General features: G+C 45.2%; 1 protein-coding gene across 8 annotated transcripts in view; it reads left to right on the top strand.

Moving 5' to 3' along the window:
• The first annotated feature begins 19411 nt into the window (after positions 1-19411).
• ZNF827 (zinc finger protein 827) overlaps positions 19412-23110 on the top strand; it is a 106346-nt gene continuing 102647 nt past the window's right edge. For 7 of the 8 annotated variants that reach the window (XR_013929188.1, XR_013929189.1, XR_013929190.1 and 4 more), the window contains exon 1: positions 19671-19843. Coding sequence is in view for 5 of the 8 variants with exons in the window: in XM_080393988.1 (XP_080250114.1) it covers positions 19801-19843 (43 nt within the window). In the remaining 3 variants the exon portion in view is untranslated. Of the gene's footprint in view, positions 19844-23110 lie in introns of all 8 variants that reach the window. The other variant, XM_080393984.1, reaches the window with a different exon arrangement.

Here is a 23110-nt window from a genome sequence, read left to right as displayed (position 1 = left end):
GATAGGTGGATATCTTTTCCTCAACCACAGTAAATTTTTTCCAAGCCGTATGATCTTCAAATTACCAATACAAATGGGAATACAATTAATAGTGGTGCCATATCTTTATAGGGAGCATCACATTTTCATGCCAGGAAGGCATACCTTTTATTCTATTAAACTGAGCAAAAGTCTTCTCCTGGGCCTCATCTTCTCTGTATGGTGCCATCTTTTTAGGAATATATCATCATCAGAGTGCTTTGTCCCAGTGATGTATTACACTAATACATCTGTTGCTTTAATGATATATTAGTGTAATACCTTATCAGAGTGATGCATACCAATGATCTATTACCCAAAAGGTGGTGCCATTCAGGAATGAAAGAATTCATGGACATATTCAGTATAATTACACAGATAAAAGCCGACGTCCTGAAAGCTGCTTTCATGGAACCAAGAACGCCAGTATGAAGCTAGCCTGTTCGGTGCCATTTTCTAGTGCCATTGCACTAGATTTGTAATGCTGAGGTTGTTACATCTCTTTTAAACCTTCTAAATATACTAAGAGCAACTACCATTAACCTTGGGTCACTGTGAAGCAGACTGCATCCAGTTACATCATTTTTACTATATAGTAGTACAGTACTTACTTACCCGTAACCATATGAAACCAAGTAACATTAACCTCCAAATAGTCTGAAGAACATATCATATCTCATTATAATAATCTGGGCTTCATCCTTTGCTTGACTTTAATTATTGTCCATTCTCAAACATTTCCGATTACATGACAGTTGAACTTCAGCCTGTCATTAACTGTAGGCCTCTTTAATCTCAACCTTCATTTTCTTTACCATCACATTTTTTTCATTACTTTAGCCACTGAAAAACAGATTAACTCAGTCTGATTTACATTGCTTTGTATAGTAAGTTAATTAAACATTTCAAAACACAAAGATTGTGGCAAAAAGCAAGCTTTACTTTCTAAGCTTTCACTGTAAAGAAGGGAAAAAACATAAGCCAATAATATAAAAAAATCAAAGCTCAAAACTTTTTCCCCTCTGTCTTAATTTTCTCACTACTTGTGTCCAAGCTAAATGAGAAAGAGAATCAGAACCACATTTTGGCTTGTGGTAATTTAACTGAGGTATGAGGTATTGATTTGTTTCTTTATGTTTCCTCTAAATACGTTTTACACCAAAGTATGAAGAATGTTGCTTAGTAGAACACTAAGGCCTCCAGCTTCTTTCAGTTCATCAGAGCAGGGAAAATGTGCAGGTACCTCTAGAATTTTTGCCAAATAATCCAACCCCAAACAAATAGTAACACAAATGAAGGAAAAAAAGGACAGGTGAAGTATTTATAGTATGTAAATAATGGATTTTTTCCTTCCTAAGGAGGAAATAAAAAAATAACTTCCTCTTCTGTTATCTTCAGCTTCATTGCTAGTGACAGGTATCATTTTAATTTGCAGAGAGCGTTGCTAAAGCAACTTTCAGGAACATATTTAGGTAAACTGAATTCACATAAGCTGTAAATAGGGATACAATATGATGGATGCAGAACATCCTACTCTCCACTTTCCTACTCCTCCAAGGTCAATCAGCTGATATGTGACCTTCCAGTTTGGAAACTACTGACCTGCCCCACGGGGAGATGAAGGAGCAGAAGCTGTCTTTTTAAGAGTCAGATGCAAGAAGTAAACTGCTGTCATCGGTAGAACAAGACTAAGTAGAATAGATCATGTAAGTGTTATGGAACAGCTAAAGCAGAAGGTGGCGTAACAGGTTATAGTAGAGGGCGACGTCTGTGGCTGTGCAAATGAGGCAGCAAGATACAGATCAGTGCAGAACTTCTGGAGCAGCAAGTGGCAGTGACAGTGGCCTTTGTGGGGGCCTTTCTGTCAGAAGGCTTATCACAGTCAAACTAAGCCTTGGTTCGTAAAGTCAGGGTCTGAAAGGGGGTTGCTATAGTGGCCCAGTCACCATCCTGTGAAACACTTTGTTGGGTTTTTTTTTCTTTTTATACTGTAATCTCATTTATAATCTGGGAATTTATGGGTGGGGCTATGCTACCTGATCTCTCAGAGGTGAAAGCAGCCTGCTAGTATAGCAATGCAGGAAATAATGGCTGCAGTGAAAAGAGGGTCCTTCAGCAAGAGACAGTGACGGATTTATTTAGATCAAGTAACCTGCAAGTTACCTAACTGCACCTTAGGGGAGAGGTGGGGGTTTGGAGATGGAGGGGGAAAGCATCCTCTTTATCTAACCTAAGAAACCCTTAACCTCAGTAGGACTGATCTCTAGGGCCAGGCTAGAAATCAGTATTTTACCTAAAAGTATAATTGATCAAGTCACTGTACTAGGATATTTGCAACCTTTCCTGCTCTTCTTATCTGAGGAAACTGGTTGTTTCTGAGTATTTACCAGGCTTCATCAGTCCTGAAAATCTACTGGGTCTGGCAGCTAAAGTTTCTGTAGCGTTGGCCTCCTGGTTGTGATGGGTCTGGTATGTTCCTCGTAGAAGTCTGATCTATGACAGAAGCCTTCCAAAGCACTATTAGCAAACATGGTAACTGTTAATTTTGATAAACTGCAGGTAAGCAAACAGACCTTTGTGTAACTTGCTGTATGTGCTGAGCAATTGGAAGGGGCAGATTTGGTAAGGGGGGAAACACTAGCAGGTGGGCTTCTCATACTCTTGCTCTTCTTATATACATACTTAAAAAACTTATACAATAACATACACATTAACAGCTCATTATATGTCGTATATTTAGGGTCACAACAGCCTAGTAATGTAGCAGGGTGTTAGTCTTTTCTTACGAGGTGGGGATCTGCAATAGAGAAAGAGAATAAAGTGCTTAACAGTGTACAACAGCCTAGGGGACTGCAGGCAAAGTGTGTGGTCTTACCCAGCATGGCTTTAATGGCCATTCAGTCATAGGCAGCTCTTGTTTTCTACTTTAGAGGTGCAGTTTGTGGGGTCTTTGGGAACCCATCTGAATGATGCGTGACTTCAGGTTTTTGTTTTTCTGAGTTAATTTTGGCAACATCTGTTGTCCAATCTTGTTCACTGTGTGTTACACAAATGCTTTTGCTAGTGTGGTACAGAAAAGCAGGAATGATAGACAAGGTGGGTGGCAGTTTACATTTGCTCAAACTGTACTGCCACTGAATGTCAAACCACACCACGTTACAAGGCTGTGTTAGATTCTGGGTGATGGCTTAGAACACAGCACTCCAGTTAGTTTTAAATGGCATTCCTTTTAGTTAAATGAATGATGGAATTATAATTGATTTTTGAGAGTTGGAGTTTGCCTTTGAGCTAGGATTATGTACCTACAAATTTGACGTTTTGGGCTGAACTAGTCTTTCAGTTCCCTCTGTAGTCCATGGAGAGAGAGCAAGGCTTCTCCAGAGGAATTCATCCTACCTTCCACAGGATAGGGAACAATTGCCAACTGGTACTGCTTAACTCTCTCTCTTGACAACAGGTAGCCTAGAAATCTAGGTTACATTAAATGACTGTCCCTCTATCATAGTGAAGACTAGCAGAATTTGCATTTGCTATCTACTGCCTAAAACTCCCCAAGGCTGGTATCTTCCATTAATTTCAAAAAGCTTTGAAACAAAATCTGACACTACTGCATGTCCGAAACTGTGAACAACAAAGTGGCTAGGTTAGCTGGAATTGGCTTGAGATGGGAGAACTGTGAGGTGACACACAACCTCTTGACAGTTTACCTGTCTTCCTGGTACAGGCTCCTATCTACACAGCATAGTCCCTGGCAAAAGCTTACTGTATCACCCTATGTTTTGTGTTTCTTAAAATAGAAAAAAAAAAACCACCCTGAAACAATAAGATTGAAAATCTGAACTGGAAAATGGTAAGGCAGAAAGTGAAATCAACAGAACAAAAGCAGGGGGAGGGGGTGCCAGGGCATCAGAAATGGGTCAGCAACCACTTAATCTGGATCGCAGCTAGCAGAGTTTGTCTGACTGTGTCTTAACACCTGGACTGCAAAACACAGTGGCTGAGGGTAAGGTATATGATTAATTCTGCTGACCCTGTTATGGGAAAATTGACTTCTGGCAAAGGGATGGAAAGAGCATTTGGGGGCAATGAAGTAGCTTGAGCCTTGAAACAATTTGCTTTGGTGCATGAGAGCTAGAATCATTAGCCTCTACAGACAAAACCCCAGCTATGAGCAGATCAGTGAGGATTTTGCCATTGATTGAATTGGGATCAGGATTTCACTGTAATTACTAATTATGAAAAATGTGCAACAGTTGTGCTGCTGCTTAGAGCAAACTGTTTACTTCTGGGTTTTTTTTTTGGTCAATGTTAGAAACTGGTTCCTTCCCTCTCCCAGCTTCTTAATATGGGAAGCAGGACTCATAAATCCCTGTGCTACTTGCTTTTAAAATGTGTGATTTAAAAAGTAGGATTTGGCTGATAAGGATTGATGCATTGAAGGACCATTCAAGCAAATGAATGGTGAGTGTTTCCTTCTTCAGGCCCTCAGGCACTGCTTGCTGACCTAAGTGCATTAAATAACTGCATAAAATATTTGTGGGTACTCAGGTACAGTAGAAAAACCTGATTTAAAGAAAAAAAAAAGGGAACTTGTAGCGGAAAAGGGTCTTTCTCTAAAATGCTGGTACTATGTCAGTGGTAATACCAGTATTCTCATCTCATGTTGACATGATAGTGATTTCTGTTTGTAGATACTTATTGGGGAGATTTTTATTTGCAGAATAGCTCTCTTCTGTTTCCATTCCAGCTGGTCTACAGAGAGCTATGATAGTCAGTAAAAGATATATAAGCCTAGAAAACAAGTTCACAGAACTGGTGGCTTCATCAGGACAATTGAAAAGAAACTGTTAAAATTTGAGATCACGCTTATTAAGAAGTCTGAGGACAAGCTGTTTTTCATTTGGGAAAAGTGTGCAAAGGACTCTTGATTTATCAGAAGTCAGTTTTCTCTAGCACTGTTGACATAGTTGACCAGCAGAATACCTCAGATGAAGTTATGTATCTACTGGCTAGTAGGCCCATCCTCTAAAGCAGAGCAGGAACATATTTGACAGGATTTCAACATCGGGACTTAATACACTCTTTCCCTAACACCCAGTCCTTGGGGTGGGGGGAAGGGTGGGAAGTTGAGGTGTTCCACAAAAGGAGAGGAAAAATCATACTTTGATCAGCTGCACCTGTAAGTCTGGGTCACTGGATAAGCAGCCTGGTTGCCACCTGAGTCTGTGTTGGAATGACAGCTGGTGTGCGTTGTCTTCTGGTCTGCCTGGTTTCATTCAGAAGGAAACTAATGCATGGAGGGGCAGAGAGACTGGTGAGCAGGAGAATTTCTCTGCAGTGAAGGTACAGTTTGTGACAGACCGACAAAAAGGTAGCTTAAGACTAACAGACTAACAGTGCAATCCTGTTATTTTAGCTCCTTAGCATTTGTCCTATATCTTTCCTGTGTGTCTGACAGAAACATCCTGTAAAGGTTACTACTATTTCTCTCCTATGGAAATAAACTAAACTATTGAAGGGGGGGGGGGGCAAGATACAATGAGTTACCCCACACTTATATCTGCCCAGAACATGTTCAGGGGCTAGTGTTCAACAGTTGTTAAAAAAACCCCAAAAAATAATAAAAAGAAGTGCCCAAACCTACCCAGCCTTCTTCCCCCAAAAACGAATCCTTACTTACACCTGAGACTGCAATTAGGGAAAAAAGACTCAGTGTTCAGCTCTGGCAGCACCTAAATTTAGCTTTCTTTGTTAAAAGTTTTCCAGATTCAATTGAGACTGAACCATAGTACACAGTTTAACCAGTGATTGTAGTTTAGCCTGATCTGAATCAAGAACATGCCTACCAGCCTCCACTGATGGAGGCAGTGCTAAGCAATTGGGCTGCTCAGAAAAGTCATTGGTTGCTACCATTTTCTTCCAGATCGAAGAAGTGGAGGAGAAGGGAAGAAGCTAAAAAAAAAAAAAAAAGAGTGGATGACACACAGTCTTTCATACTGCAGACCACCAGCTAATGAACTCCAGTACACAGGTAAGTTAACTTTAGTTTCTTTCTTAAGGGAACTGTTTCTGGTCCATGACTTAGTCTGTATAAATTGCACCCATATTACCTGATATTTGGCTATGTAGGATGAGGAAACTTCCTGAGGAAAATGTAAGATTTTACCAAGAGTAAAATCCATTTTCTACTGGCCCTAGGCAGCTTCTCAGCATGGGGTTGGTCACAGATCTGGTTCTGCAGCACCTACTGTCATGAGCTATGTAGGGACCTCAGCAGCCTAACCTTACTTTAGATTCTGCCCTAGAGGTGAGACTACAAAAAGGCCCTTTTTTAATGTATTTTATATTTTTTCTGTATTTATGCATTATGTGATGCTTTTTCTCACATGCAAACATGATTGCATCAGCATGTTATTGCTGTGATCAACTTAAACGAATGAGTAGAAGGTGCAGACTTGAGGAAATCACTCTCTGTTTTCAGTGGTAAAAGCAGCAATTTTCTAGATGCTCAGTAAATGAAACGGCCATCAAAAAGATAGTGAAAATGGTAGAAGTAAAGGTTAATAGCGACAACTGAAAACTTGGGTTTTGGATCCAGGATGAGTTGGTGCATTCAGAGTGTCTCCTTCATTTCCAGTATGTGTCCTCCAGTTCAGAACTTTGAAAACCCACTGGTTGAGGATTGTACTGACTCTTGTACTTGTAACTCAATAGAGTTACAGTGGCATAATGAGGTAGCTGACTGTGTGCTTTTATCATCTTTGACACATTTGAAGTGAAACAAAAGTATTTTAATCTAACACATTGTACTTGCCATTTTAACAGTCTAAGAGGGTGCGCAAGAGCAGTTAGGGAAGCTCACCTGATGAGCAGCAACTTACTAAACCACAGTAATTTATCATCCAGGATTATCTATATCGTAAATTTTTGTCCAACTCTTTCTCTGACACTGCTACAGAGTGTTCATTTTAGCAGCAGCTGTTTTCTGTGCTTTCCTGGTGACAGTAACATTCACAAATACCTTGTGAAGTAAGGTCTGGGATAGAAATTGCAGTCCCAGAAAACTTTTTTGGCAGTTGAATGGTTAACAGCATTAGCATTTACACATTTGACTGGTTTGAGATGAATGGGTGAAATTGATAACCCCTCTAGAGTCTCATTCACAACTTCTGCATCAATAGCAAGCAGTTCCACAGCTAAACCCACATGAAAATAGCCCAAGTGAAAGCTACTGCTCAGGTCCAGTGACAGACCTTACATGATATGGGACCGTGGAAACTCTTGAGGTGGGGAGGTGGTAAGGGACAGACAACAGCTTTGGTTCACCAAGGATCTAGCAGAGTATGTGGGGAGACTTTAAAAGCGCAAGTGGACGTGCTGTGTCATTTTCTTTAAAACCTTGCTGCTCATGTTGTAGTTTTAATTAAGCAAAAGGAAAAAGCTGGCTGCGAAACAGAACATCTTTGAGCACCCAGTGAGGCACAAATTGAGCCACACAAACTAACAGCCAGTTTGGGTTATTTTTAAGATGGCATTGATGAATTCTTCTAGGCTGTTGTTTGGTGTGGTTTTTTTCTCCACCTAGCTTCTGTATTAATTTACTGAAAAGCTGACATTACTACACTTTCCACAACATGGTAGCTACAGGCCTGCCTGAAATTTTGCTTTAATCATCTAAGTTTTAGTGATTCAGCATATTTAAGAAGCAGAAATAGTAACATAACAGACTGTTGCATGTATTTCCAGAGGACTTTCTTTTTTTTGAATGGTACTTTTTTTGTTTGGTTGGTTTTTTTAAACACAAAGGAAACTAAACATAAAACCACGTTAAGAATCACTCTGTATGAATCGGAGATAAAAACACAAGCCAGGAAAGCTGAAGTTAGGGCCGGAATCGCCCCACTGGCCTCTGATATCGCCACACAACGGGGCACAGCCGTAACGCCCTTGTAAACGCGCTGCCTGCAGCGCACGCTAAGGAGATGGCTGGCTGCCCCCTGCACCTCACCCAGACGCCCCCGCCCACCCGCGGCTCCGGTTCAGCTTTGCCGTCCCGGGAGGGCACACGGCGCTGCGCCTGCCGGCTGCGCTCAGCCAGCGCCCGCAACGATGCCCCGCCGCCGGCCCGCACCGGCCACCGCCCCTCGACCCCCGCCCCGCAGCGAGGCCCGCGGGCAGGGCAGGGCAGCGGCGGCCGGCAGCGCCCCGGTGCGGCCCGGCGGCCGCCCCGCCGAGCATGCCCAGAGCGCGCCCGCCGGGCAGGGCAGGGGAGCGGGCCCCTACGCCGCCCCGCGCCTGAGGGCCAAGGCAGGAGCCCTGCACCGGGGCGGCCTGCTGCCAGGGGCTGCCGTGCCAGGAGGGCTGCCCGCAGGCCTCGGGAAGGGACCCTCAGAGCCAAAGGGGCGCTTTGGAAGGGTCGGTGCTGCGGCAGATGGGCTGTCTCTTCTCACCTGATAGCTGTTTCCTTCTGTTAAAACGTGTGAAAAAGGTGGGGGGGGTTTCAAAAGGTAGCTGCGTCTTGGGATGATTGAATGATGAGCTTGTCCTTGCTTAGTAAGATGTAAAAAAATCACTTAAATTCATGCAGGATTTTTATTCCTGCACCCATAAGTAAGTGGCTACCTTATCTTCAGTATTCTTAACCTTATCACCAGGAAACAAGTATTGGCCTGTAACCTAATCTTCCTGCATTTGTGACTTTGCCATCCTCTGTAAATTGACACAGGCTTTCCCTCAGTAGCCTTTCTGCCTTTTGTGAAAAGTATTTCAAGTACAGGAGGTAGGATGTTGCCTGTCTTAAAGGATGGGTGAGCAAGGCCTGAAGAGTTGCCTGCCTCTTGGATGTGGGCCAAGGAAGAACCAGCTTCGTTCCAAGTGTCTGCTAGCATAGCTGCCTCAGTCTGGAGTCTGAGGGGAGTACCTTAGGACAGAGCTTTAAAGGCCCTTAAGGTTTCTTTAATTTTTTTTTTTTCCTCCTAACTATGTGGCAAAATCACGTTACCACTTTGTATGTTAGATGGCTTTACTGTGCCAGTAAAAACCCAGGGCTTGGTTGTAGAAGGAGCAGCTAAAGAGTAAGATGCTCAGTAGTATGGGAAGCCTCACTGGGGACAGTGTCACTGAGGTAATGGGAGACTTCAACAGAGCCTGGAGATGAGCAATTTGTCAGAGCAGGTCTGTGTGAAAAGTATAGGCAGACCAATTTTGAAAGACACCGGACAGAGAACTCTTCATAGTACAGGAAGCTGTTGAAGGCAGCGCAGTTTGGAAATGGGAAAGAGTTTGGTAAGGACGGTTGATTTTTAGCAAGAAATTAAGCTAGAAGCTTGTAATCAGATAGGATGGTTGATTAGAGGAAGAATATAAAGTTTAGGTGTTTGTGTAGGTTAGAAGAGTGTTCTGGGTCAGGATGAAGGAGAGCGATGTGCCTCAGTTGTAAAGATAAAAGGGGGAGAAACAGGGAGGGGTAGAGAACTGGATGAAGTGACAGTTCAGAGGTAACTCGGGGAAGAGAAAGGGCCCCTAAACTTCAAAGGTTTGAAAGTTAGATAGTCTCTGTCATTACATGACGGGATAACAGTTTCAGTCAGCTGAAATGTTTGAGCTGTCAAGCCAGAAACTGTTAAGACTTCCCTTGCAACTTAAAATGTCTTCATCTTTTTAGCATCTTCGGGGTGGAGTGTTGGGTGGTTTGTGGGTGATGTTTTAACTTTGTTTTTCTTTGTGCTGTATTTTGGAACCTGGAGTTTCTAGCTCCAGGTAATTTGTTGGGCTTTATGCTTTTCAATAATATATAGTCACTGAGAACATAAAGCAGGACCTTTGGCCAAAATACTGTGTGCTGTGAAGATCTCCAACAATGTCAGCAATGGAGGATGACAGTCTTCATATTGTTATATCATCCAGTGATGGGTGTGATGAGCTCTCAACATTTTTAGTAAGTTGATTAAAAGCTTTGGAAGGGAGGGAAGTAGGTGGGGGTCAGACTTGACCCAGCTACCTTGATTAGCATACCCAGTTGGGCAGCGGAAATAATTATGTCTGACGTGGTATCACAGCTGTGGGGACTGGAGGGTTGTATGATCATATAAACTTGATAAGCCCTGCGCAGAAGAGTTCCTGTCACATTTTCTGCATTACTGTTCTCTGCTGAGCAGACTTTTTTTTTTTTTTTTTTTTTTTTGTGCTGGAAGATCAGAAAGACATTCCACACTCTTTCTTCCTAATCTCAGCTCACTGCAGTACCTTCTCCAATGCTGTTTTCTCTTGGAAAGCTGCACTTGAGTACCTTCTTGGCCCTCTTCCCAATTGTTTTGCTACTCGGCTGATGATTTAAAAGCCACTAATTTTTCTTTTTTTCTCTAATGTAAATGAAAGCATCCCAGTACCTCCCTTCTGACTTGACTTGATACAGCTCTTGTAGGGTTCACGAGGCAGCCAAAATGTTTTGTTTCTGATGGCCGCTGTTCTTGGAACTTTGAGGTAGAGGCCACCTAACTTAATGGTTACTGAGACCAAGGAGGCTTACTTTTTTTCTCATTAGTTGCCATTCAATACATTGGAATGAAGCAAACATCTCAAATATAATAAAGATTTCCAAGAAAACCCAACAAAACCATCTTCAATCTGGTATGCCTTGACAAGACAGCTGCCTCTCTGGACCTCTTCTCTAACAGCCATTCACTTCGACTTTTTATCTTCTGCTTGATGACCTTCACAAGACTAAGCAGGAGATCCACACCTTCTCTGGCCGGGTGGGGAATACTTAGTGGTCAGGCTCCTACAAGCTTCCATCCATTTGGCTCGTGCAAAATCCTCCCCGTGTAGGAAATATGGAAAATTTACTCCTCCCTTTTACTTTAAGAACACTTCAGCTTCTCCTCTTCCCCGCTTATCTTCTTTAATACAAGAATCTGGAGGGGTTTGTGGGGCATAATCAAAGGGAGAAGCACATTCACTCAAATGCTTTCTAGCATATTCTTTCATTTGAAAATGGACCCTCAAATTCTTCATTCATGCATTTCGAGGAGGGAAGCGTACAGAAGAGCAGCCCCCCGGCCCACAGCCCCTTCGTGTTGTTTGCTGGGTGGTGAGGTGCTCGGTCGGGGGCAGCGCGGTGCGGGGCGCGTTGCGCGGGGCCGTTACTCCCCCTGCAGGCAGGAGCGCGCTGCGCGCCCCGGGAGCCGCCGCGACCTCCGGTGGGTAACGCCGCTGGAATCGGCGGGTGGTTCTCTCTACAGCAGTATCCGTCCCAGAACCTATGTGCGAGTAAGAGTAACAAGAAGTCAAATTATATGAGCATCTCATGAATTTTACTTCCATGACATGGGAACCTTTAGGGCAAGCAGCCAGCATATGTGAGGGGATATATGGGTAAGTTGTATGCTTACTGCTAAGAGAAGAGAATTGCACAAAGAAAGCATGGGGCGCTGGTTAGCGATAAAAGCAATTAAATCTTGTGGCCACATCACCTACACATCAGGTATGTGGTGGTGGTAATGGTTTGATGGGAACAGCAGCCTTAAAATGCTATATCTAGCTTTGTTAGTGAACTACCATGGGCTGCTGTTGGAGGCAGAATGCATATCCCCAGCTGAAAGGTGGAGGTAATGATGCTTTGCAAATGTCTAAGAAAAGTCTTAAGTCTAAGAAAGAAGACAGCAAACTTCCAATGCATATATTTTAGAGGGGTTAAAAATACAGGCACTCTTCTACCTGCTCTGCAGTTGTCTTATAGCTTCATTTAGTTTGTAAAATCTTCAGGGTAGGATCCACATTGAGGGAAGAAGAGTGAGGGAGTAAAACACCAACCGTGGTTTTGGAATGATTAGTCAATGTTTTCTGTTAGGAAGTAGCTCACAAACCAGTAGGAATTTTTCAAATATTTAGACATTAAAGAATTCTGGATATTGTCAGTGAAGAGCCCTGGTGGCTAAAAAAACAGAGTAGAATATTTGTATTCTGTAAACTACTCCCATAAAATTAGACATGAACACCATGTTGAGGACACAGTAAATCCTCATGCTACAATACTTTCACAGGATCGTTTAGGTTAGAAGGGTCCTCTAGAGATCGTCTAGTCCAACCTCATTGCTCAAACAGGGTCAACTGGAGTGGGTTATTCAGGCAACCTATGCCAGTGTTTGAGCATCCTAACAGTAAAAAATTGTTTTCTTGTGTTCAGATGGAATTTTCTGGTTTGTTTTGTTGGTTTGTTTTGTGGGTTTGTTTGGTTTTCTCCAATTTGTACTGGTTGACTCTTATCCTGTCAGTGGGTGCTGCTGAGAAGAGTCTGGCTCCTACAACTTCATTCCTGCCCATCAGACATTTGTACAAATGGATAAGATCCCCCCAGCCCAAGCCTTCTCTTCTCTGGGCTATGCGGTCAGCTCTTTCAGACTCTCCTCATATGACAGATGTTCCAGTCCCCTAATAATCTTTGTGGCCTTGTGCTGGACTTGCTCAGCAAGTCCAGATCTTTCTTGTACCAAGGAGCCCTGAATGAGGCACAGCACTCCAGATGTAGCCTCACCAGGGCTAAGCAGAGGTGTAGGATCAGCCACTTAGGCCTGCTAGCAGCAGTCTTCTGCAGGCTGGCCTTCTTGGCTGCAAGGGATCTACCAGGATCCCAATGTCCTTCTTGGCAAAGCTGCTTTTCAGCTGGTAGGCACCCAGGATGTGATGGTGCCTGGGGCTATTCCTCCCTAGATGCAGGACTTTGCATTTCCTGTTTTGAACGTCATGAGATTCCTCTCTGCCCACTTCTCCCGACTGTCAAGGTAGTACTTCTGAAAGGTGGCACAACTGTCTGGTGTATCAGCCAGTCCTTCCAGTATTATATCATCTGCAAACTTGTTGAGAGTGCATTCCTCAGCTTTTCTTGTGTGGAAACATAAGCTGCTTCCCTCCAGGCATTACCTCTTCTCCTTTCTTCACATTCAGGAAGTTTTGTGCTACTCTGTGTAATTTTTCACTGTTGTTAGGCTACTTCTTATGGACAAATAATTTACTTACTGTAAACTACAAGCTTGAAAACACTGGGTGGCCTTAGTGTTCCTGAGAAGTAGGGACTAGAAACAGTATTTTCATCAGTGTCAGCAGGGGCTGAGGAAGCTAGACTTTATTCCTAGTATCTCAAAAGGCAAATAACCTTTTCTTCTGTGCTGCCTGGTACAATGGGGAAGTGCCAATGCAAGAAGATATTCCTTATGGGAGGGGACTGGCCACATGACTTCATGCTCAGCAGGCAGTGGTGACAGCAGGCTGACTTGTAGCCCAGACCCTTCTGCTTGCCAGTAGGTGAGGGCTGATTATTGAGGACATGCAGCATGGTGAAGCATAGCTGAATGCCACGTGAAATTCATCGCACCAGGCAGGTGAAGTCTGCTAGAAGCTTGATCTCCACATACTCCTCCTCTCCCTTACCTTTATGTGTTTCGTTTCCCTGGCAATGTAAAATCTCAGCAACACCATGTTTTGTTGTGTCCCAATTGCCCTTCTATTCTAACTTACCCTTCTCTAAGATGTTAAAGTATTGCGAAGAGGGCATAGTTGGCATCAGTACTGCTAACACCCGCTTCTGTGCCTGCCTTCTTCCTGCTGTATTTCTGGTAAGGCGCTATGTCAGAGAGATGAGTTGGGAAAATGCACAGTCCTAGATGGTAGATGAGCTCCTTGGGATCCTGTAGTTCTTCTGGTCCAAAGCAGTTTCAAGTAGTACTCTAGTGTTTTAACAGAAAACTAGCTAGTTAATTGAGAAACCAGAATTGATTTCCCTGAGGAATTTGCCACCTCGCTGGTGCAGCAGAGACTCTGCCTCTCAACGTGTATGTAACAAGGTGTTTAAGAACTTAGACACACTTTCATTTAGCAGACAGCTGTGGCTTAAAATGCTATTGCCTTGCTACTTTACTAAACTGAAAGACTTCACAGTGAAGCAGATGAGGAGGCCAAATGTATTCTGTTTTGCCAGTTTGGGGGCAGAAGCAGTTAACTTCTCCAGGAGGACAGTAATGTCTTAAACCTTGGCAGATGTTTGCTAATGAGTATGTGCCTAAACCTTCAATTAACCAGTGACTAACAAAATGTTAAGCGGAAGCAAAATGATGGAGGGAGTGCTCTGGGTCTTACTCTGATTTAACTTAAATCAGTCTTAGGATGGGGTAAAGTTACTGATTTCAGTGCATTGAAATGGAGAATGGAAAATGGTGCAAAAAGGTCAGGATGGGAGCAGATATTTATCCTTTTTTATTTCCACATTTGTAACTGTAATAGCCCTGAGCTAAGTCTTCCAGTCCTCAGTCGACTAAACAAATTTTTTCTCATCAGTTCAGAAATTGCTTAGTATTTTATGTTGTAAAATATTAATTTATTTTTTCTATATTTAATCTGTGCTGGGTAGGATGTTGCTGGCTGAGATTTGGGGGAGAAATTTTGCCTGTCAAGTATCTGTAGACTTGAGTCTAATAGTCATAGGCTCAAGTGAGTGTTTTTTCAAAACGTGCTTATGGAAAAGGTATGTGAAAGAGATGGTATAGTGAATTACAGAACTGAAAAGCCAGCTGCACATACATATGGTAAGATAAGAATCACAGGACATCCTTGGTAAACCTGAAAAAACATCCCATAGGATTTGAGTAGTGACAAAAAGATGTGGACTCTAATGTATTTCCTCTCCAGACCTGTAGACAGCGCATTTCTGGCCTACAATATCTAGGATTATATATCAGCATGGGTTTAAGGCTAGCAGCCTTTTTAATTGAAATTAGCAGCTATATCACCTTTCCTAGGTAGTACACTATGCTAACAGTGGGAAGATACAAACATCATGGTTCTTCTGAAGAAGTATTAACGTGTTAAATTTGCATTTCAACTAGAAGCATCTTGTCTTTAAATTACTATAAAATGATTATGGCTAGTTTGTTTGCCAGGATTTAGACAAGGTTCTTAGAAAAGCAGTTGTGGTTTAGCTAAGAGATACAGGATATATTGAACTCCTGTTTCTTGATGCCTTTGCACTCTGAGGCTGCAAGATTGTATTGGAGTTCACAAGAATCTTGGTCTTGAAGAATATTCCCGATTCAATCTGCTCCCTGTTCACAAGCATGGCATAGGCAGCTAAAGAGTTGGGAGAGCACTGCCAGTGATTTGCAAAAGAACTTCTCATCTAGGTTGCTGGATAGTTCACTGACTGTGGTCATTTCATTTTCCTTTCATTTTAAGAAGGAAGAGGTTAAGGACTTTGGGGAAGGAGAACTTGGTTGCCTTTTACAAAAGCTAAAGCCTGTCTGTCATTTAGGATCCACTAGTTGTGCAACTCCACCTCCCACTTTCTAATTGTTATCTGTCCCAAGATAATAATTGTCAGATAGTAATGACTTCTGATCATTGTTTATTGGCCTTTGTGAAACTGGTTGGTCGCTTTGCCAGTCACTAACTTGTCGTTATTAATTTATATTACAAATCCATTACTTAATGTTATATGCTTACAGAGCATTTGCAAACATGGATGGAGGTATCCATGAGCTTTTATCCTATGGATTTGTTCATCCCCTTGTATCTGCCTCTTAAATGCTTTAGAGCAAAGATAAGTTTGTATTCAAAACTTGTTTACATGATTGATTCATAGTTACTGCTGAGCATAGAGGTATTGACATCCATTAAAATAGAAAAGAGGAGTTTAGGCCATTGAGGGTATCCCTTCAAGAGATGTGAGAAGGAGAGCATAATTTTGATGAAAAAGTGTGCCTTGTATTAGATATGGAAGATACAGAGGCTATAGGCAAGTGTCTTCTATGTTCAACAGAAAACTAATCTGAAGATAGTACCATTAAAGAGAGCCCATGGAGCCTGAGTAGCTCTTCTCTGTGTGCTCACAGGCACACAGCTGACCTGACCATCATTTTGGTAGGCTGTATTTAAGCAGAGGTGGCCTAATAACGTAGTTTGGTTTGATGCCCAAGAACTGGTTAAAATGGTCCTGTTTGTCCACTCAGTATGCTTTTTTTAAAAAAATCTGAGCCTGGGAACGGAACTCTTTAAAATTTCAAAGAATAGTGCAAGGATGTCAGCTAATTTTTAAGTTTCTGTTTAGCAACCTTTTCAAGTATTTGTTACATTACATAAAGATAGTTTGGATGCTAGACATCCTGCAAAGGTTTTAAGAATGTTACATCATTTATTACTGTGTAAAATCTTATTTACTCAACTTGTTTCATTTTTCTCATGTGTAAGTGAAAAAAATATTTACTTTGTTCAAAAGCAGTTTCTGAGGCTGAACTTAATTCATATGTGTAACTAGGTTTGGTGTTTGGAAGGTGCCATGCAATCATTACTTATTAATAGCGAGACCTGCAGAAGCAATGCATTATTTATATTATGTTATCTCTGGAAGACCCGCAACTATTTTCTTGTGTTTGGACTAGAAATGTTCAAAAGTATGGTCAGCTGACTTCATTCTTTTTTGTACTATACCATGAAACATATAATGGAAGATTATTTTAAAAATGGCATTATACCCTTAGTCATCTTCCTTAAACCAATCTATAAAAACATGTGAAGTTAGGGCTGATGTGTCTTTGATTTTGACGTGATGGCTGGATACGATCTGTTGATGAGGACAGTATGTGGAGTAATGCAATTAGTCAGGATAGATATGAAGAATCAAGTTCTTCCCAAATAGTGCGTTTTCAGGCGTGAGATTAGAAACTTTTCAAAACCACAGTATATAAAGTTTCTCCCTGGTAATTCATTCAGCCATTGGGATTTCTTTCACTGCAGAAAAGGCTTAAGTCTTGGCCCACTAAACTCTTAGGCAAACTGTTGGGATGTCTATCTAAGCCAAGGTCACCCTCGGAGAGATTTAGTGCTGCTCTATTGCTTGCCAGTCCCCATGGCCTTTTCAAAGAGCTGTGTTCCTGTAGTGTCTTTGCTGCAGCCACCTCAACTCCCCTAAAGACGGTTTCAAATGATGGAGGGGGGAAAAAACGACACAGCATGTTGTAAATTAATGCTGACAGTGTCAACATTAATTTATGCCAGAAATGCATGAGGAATAGAGGGTGGAAAGAATGATGATGCAGAACACTATTTCCTACAACCCATTCTCCTGGAGCACCTGAAGGAGGGCTGCCACAGCAGCGGTGGATCAGAGCACAGAGCCAGTATTCTTTCCCTTTCTGAAGTGGCTACTTTGCGGCCTCCTGCACAGATAGGATCATTCTGACAGGCAGAAAGCTACTGCTCACAAAGCTGGCTTAGTTCAACACAATTGCCATTAAACCGTATTTAAAAAATAATTAAGGGGTTTAGCACTGCAACTCTTATTAGGGAACGAAGTTCTGTTGCTAGTCCCAGGCATGCCAAAAATTGAGGTTTGTGAGCAACAGTAAAGAATGCCTCTGATACTTTTGTTTATAGTTATTAATGCTTTACAAATCTCTAAAACCAACATAATCTGGAGAACTCAAGGAAAAGGCTGGACCTAAATATACTGAGGGAATTCTGACTCTAGTATTCTTGATCATGAGTAAGAGTAAGCTGTTTGGATACATCTCCACCCCCAAAAATCTCCAGTCCTGTTTCTGTCCATTATATGCTTTGATTTTTACTTCTGGATTAAACGTAAGTAAACCTCTCCATGAAAATGAATTATTTTACCTGTATTGTGAGATGATAGACTAGCTGAAGTCAGAGGGAGTCTGTTTTGTCTCAGCAGAAGTGTACTTTGTACACATGGTTTTAAAACTCAGACTTGCACATGCATGCTTGTGAACCTGAGATTCTCATATATGTAATCTTTTAAATCTTATTTATGATTTTTGCACACATCCCCTCCCCCCCTAAAATATAGTCGTGGTTATCATATTATTTGAAAACATTGTAACTTGAGGTGATTAATAGTATAAGTTGACTCTTTTAAAGATTTTAGGTTGTAAATCTGCAGTTTTGTGTTTTCCTAGACAGTTGGTTTTTTTGGTTTTGTGTTTGTTTTTTTTTTTAAAGTATTTTGAAGTTAGGATAAAAAATTATGTGATAAAATGATCAGCCAGGCTGTCAAAAGCAAAAAAAAAAATAAATTCTAACAGGTATACATGCTAGAATAATGCATTTTTTTATTATTGCAACATCTGACTGATGATTTAGATTATGTATTCTGCTAAGTTCAAAGTTTCCTTACACAAAGAGAGAGCTATATGAAACAACCATGCTTCAAACCATTTTACTTCAATTGTAATAACAGGTTTTAGAGTTTAAATCATTAACAACCTCTGTGTGAACTTTTATCCAAATGACTGCAAGTCACAAAGAGAGCACTTCTCTCTCACGAAGTACCTTTTGTGCTTTAGTGAGACCCAATCCCTCTTTTTCTTTTTTTCCCCCACCTTCATGTCTGTCTTTGAAGAAAGATGTGTGATTTGTGAAGTAATGGAAGTGTGTATCGGTTAATGAAAACTGCTATCCTGGCTTCATAATGCACGCCAGAATTGCTTCAGGATAAAGCTTCATATACCTGCATTACAGCAGGAAAAAAAGTAAATTTCAGAAGTCCAGATTGCTGTGTGCACTGTAGAAGTATCATGTAGCAGTTAAATCAACCATTAGGGGTGACCTAATCTTGATTTCCTCCCCCCCTCCACACATACACACACACACACACTTCTCAAGGAGTTGTGATGTTCATACTGCTTGCATTCTTTCCACTTTTTAAAACCTACGCTAGAAATTGTCAGAACCTGGTACTGAAACAGCCTATCCACATCCTGACTTGCCCACCTTCCCTTCTGGCTTATTTTGTACACTGAATCTGACAGGAGGGAGTTGTGTATGACCACCCTCGCCCCCCCCCATACTGAAGTTCAGTTCCAGTAAGCCCCCCGGCCCCTGTGCCTTGTGAAGGAATAGCTGAACACATGCAAGAAATTCTATGGGGTTAGCTTTGCGCTGCTGGTACAATTTATCTTTTCTTTCTAACACAGGATGACAAAACGTCTTAATTTAAAAAAAAAAAAAAAAAAAGAAGCTTCTTGTTATTATTTTCTTTCCCACCAGAAATAAGGCAGTTACGCTGCGAATGGTCGAGACAACACCCCCACCCCCCTTTTTTTTTTTAAGAGCGAATTAGGAGCGGGTGCAGGACTGGGGCAGCGCATCCTCCGCCCGCACCCCGCCGGCGCGCAGCGGGGGCACCTTCCCCTTTGCTCTGCCCGGCCGCGCGTGTGTGTGTGTGCGTGTGTGCGCGTGTGCCCGTGCCCGCCCGCCGGGGTGTGTGTGTGTGTGTGTGCCCGTGCCCGTGTCCCTGCCTGCCTCCCGCCGCCTGCCTGCCCGCCGCCCGCGGGCGAGCCGTGAGCGCCGCCGCCGCCGCCCTTTGATCCCGCCGTTAGTGTTAGTTAGGGGCCGGGAGGCGCGCGGGGCGCAGCCCTCGGCACCGCCGCGCCAGCCCTCGCCCCGGCACGGCGCCCGGCGCCCGCCCGCCCGCCGGGAACACATCCCCGGCCGCTGAGGGATACTGCGACCGGGGACAAGCCAGGTGCACGACCGGGTTGGGGGGGGGGGGAGGGGGGGGGGGAGAGAGAGGAAAAAGAAAGAGGGGGAGAGGGAGCCCTTCGCGGTGGCTCCGGGAAAGCCGGCTTCAGCCCCCTTTACCCCGGCGAAGAGGGAAAACCCGCCCCGGTTAGCAGCTCCCCCGGGGGGCCCGGCTTTGTGCCTGTCTGTGCCCCCCCCCTCCCGGTCTTATTTGATCTCCCGTTAAACCAAGGAGGAGAATGTGAAAAAAGGGGGAAAATGCCCAGGAGGAAGCAGGAGCAGCCCAAGCGCCTCTCTTCACGTAAGTGCCCCCTCTTTTTGCCATTTTCTCCTTCCTCCTCTCCCCGTCTCCTTCCCCTCTGCAGCCGCCTCCGTCGTTTCGTGCATTAGTTTAGGGTTACAGAGGTGAAACTGACAAAGACACAGCCTGGGTTATTCCCTTTTAGGTCTGAGCTAAGGCAGCCATGTTGGTGATGAACAGCCTTGTGCCCTTTTAATTTTTCCTCTCTCTCCTTTCCCCCCTTCTTTCTTCGCGTCTCTCGCCCTTTCCTCCCTCTCCCTCCCCTCGCCCGTGATTGTGCATTTGTGTTGGGGGGGCGGTGTGTGGGGGGGGCGGTGTGGGTTTCTCTTTGGGGCCGGAGGGGGGGGTGTCTGTTTTATTGGGGTGGGGAGGGGGGCTAGCACCGGAGGGGAGGGCGGCGAGAGGGGAAGCGGCTGCTGGCGTCTTGTGCGGAACCAGCCGAGAGGTCCGTCCCCGGCTAAAGGTTGCGGCGGGGCTGGGCGGCCCGGGAGCGGGGGGAGGCGGGCAGCAGCCGCGGCGGGGGCCGGCAGCGGCGGGGGCGCCCCACACCGACCCCACGGCCACCCCGCAGGGGGCTGGGGCCGCCGGCGGCGGCGGGGGAGGGGGCGGCGGGGAGGCAGACCGTGGCAGGCGAGGTCCCTGCAGAGCAGGGAGAGGCGGCGGCGGGCTCCGGGCTCCTCCTGGCCGCAGTGAAATGAAGGGTCAGGCGAGCCAGGCGAGACTCGGGCTTCGGCGGCGCTGCCCCAGACGAGAGCAGCAGAGCACAGGGCTAAAGTGCATCCCGATCCTCCGCCTGCGGGCACCCCGTGCGCACACGCACACATCCCCTGACACAGCTCACCCTGCCCTGCTCCTTCGCGCTCCCTCCCCCCCTCCCTGCCTATTTTCTCCCCTCTTTGCAAAACAGTTAACTTTTCTCCCGCTCGCGCCCCCCCCCCCCCCCCCCCCCCCCTTGTATTAAGTGCTCGGCAGCTATTGAGAGGGAGGCGGAGGGGAGGGGTAGGGACCTAAAAATACCCTGCCCCTGCTTGGCCCCAGGGTTGGTTTAAGGAGAGCGGGGGGTGGATGGAGGGGTCATTTGTCTGTCTCCGGCACATCTGCTCCGAGCGTGCCTGCAGCCCCTCCGCGCTGGGCTCGGGGCAGGGCGAGAGCTGAGCCGCCGGTGCCGGAGCCGTGCTCGGTCACCGGGAGTTCACCAGGGCAGCCCCGGCCTCTGCCCCCGCGGGGGGGGGGGGGGGGGGGCACCGCTGCAGGCGGAGCGCAGCCCGGCTCCCCCCCCCCGCTCCGCTATGCGGGCGAAGGGGCTGAGGCAGCGCTCCCCCCCGCCCTTCCAGCACCGCCACACGGGCCGGGGATGGGGGGACGGCGCGGGGGGGCGGCACTTGCAGACCCGCAGATATTTCTCTCTCCTTTTCCTTTCCGCCGGAGTCAAGGGCCTGAGTTGCGGTGGGGTTTCTGGGGGGGTGTGTGTGTGTGTCGATGGTGGGTTTTTTGGTTTGTTTTTTGCCCGCCTCCCCCCCCCTTCCCCCTTCCTTTGCTCTCGCCGTTTGCCCCCGCTCAGCCCTTTCGCAGTCCGCCCGCTAGAGGAGACGAGCCGGCCGCCCCGGCGCTCCTTCCCCGCGCAGGGCGCCGGCCGGGGCGGCTGGCACAGGGGAGGCGGCGGGAGCGCGGCGGCCGCCTCTGCAGCGCCCCGGCCCCGGCGCGGCGGGCGGGGGCAGGGGCCAAGCCCGGGCGCGCAGGGCCTTGCGTGGCCGTGGAGGGGCGCTTCGGGGCGGGAGGGGGGGCGAGCGCCGCCGCCCCGGTTTGGCAGGAGCCCTGCGGGAGCTGGGAGGCGAAAAGGGGCTGGCGGGGCGGGAGGAGGCGGTGGGGCGGGCGCTGCGGCCGGCCCGGCGGCTGACCTTGCCCTCGCCCCCGCCCCGGTGCGGCTGCCCTCCGCCTGCCTCTCGGGCTGACATCAAACCTGGGTTCCATTTTAGCTCGGTCGGGCGTGCCGCTCCGGGCTGGGCTCCGGGGGCTCGGCTCCGGCGCCGGGCTCTCGCCTGCCCCTGCCTCCGGGTTGCGGCCGAGGCTCCCCTCGGCCCCGACCTCCTGACCGCCCGCGCCGGGGGAAGTCACGGCTTCTCCTGGGCCAAGGAACAATTGCCTTCATTGTGCAAATGGAGTTGTGCATGTGCTGGTGGGGGGTGTTGTTTTGGGGTTTTTTGTTTGTTTGGTTTTGGTGGGGTTTTTTTCGGTTTTTTTTTTTTTTTTTTTTTTTAATTTTTAAACGCACGGCCTAATTTGCAGTTCTTTCAGATAATTTTTAAGTTCAATTCATGGGATTGTTTTTCCCTGATGTGCAAAACATGCACATGCTATATGTCCCACACGAATGCTACTTTTTAATGGGATTTGTTTATTTTAATTTCTTGTACAACTAGATTGCACTAGATCAAAAAAGCTATTATTTGACAACAATAATATATTAAATAATTCAGGAAGAATTGCAGGCATAGTGTTCTAGTCTGCAGTCCTGCAGATTCAGAAAATGCCTTGGAATCCATTGTATTCAGTGTACAAACGCTATAAATAGCGATTTGGATTTTTTTTAGCGACATGTTGCTTTAATGGGTACTCAGTATCAATTACATTTTTATTCTACGGTTCTTGCTGATTTTAGCAATACGTTTCTTAGAGGCACAGTGTGTGTATTTCTTTTTGTATTAATGATGGCAGAAGAATGTAAAGTGCACCATATGCAACTGGGAAGAAGATGGCTAATACTGTATTCACCTTTAACTCTGCCCTGTTGTGGGTATGGCGCTATGCTTTGCCCCTAAGTTACATTACAGGTTGCTGCTGGTGCCTGGATGCTCTCCAGTACACCTAAATGATGTAGCATCTTCCTGAACCACCCTGTGATATTTTGGATTCTGTTGCAATTGTTTGGGAAATAAGTAGCAAGATGTTGATATACAGAATCATTTACCAGTGTTACATTGTAACTGAGCAAACTTAAGTTAGTCTGGCAAGTCCTGTGGAGCCTAGCATAGCTTAGGCAGGAAGCTGTGTTCTCAGGATCACTAGGCCTTAATTAGTTTCTTCTAAATTGTTACATACCCTGAAACACACCTGAAGAACACTGTCATGCTATTTGACGCAACAGTATGCAGCGGCTGCTTGGCACCCTGATTTTATACTTCTGTTTGTTGACTTCATTGGATAAGCCCTAGTGTAAATTTAGAGATCATTTCAGAAGAGAAGACTGTGCCACCAAAATGCATGCTG

Source organism: Falco punctatus, assembly GCF_963210335.1.
Source record: "Falco punctatus genome assembly, chromosome: 1".
Lineage (NCBI taxonomy): Eukaryota > Metazoa > Chordata > Aves > Falconiformes > Falconidae > Falco > Falco punctatus.
The sequence above is the reverse complement of the archived record's forward strand: the minus strand, read 5'-3'. Positions and strand labels throughout refer to the sequence as shown.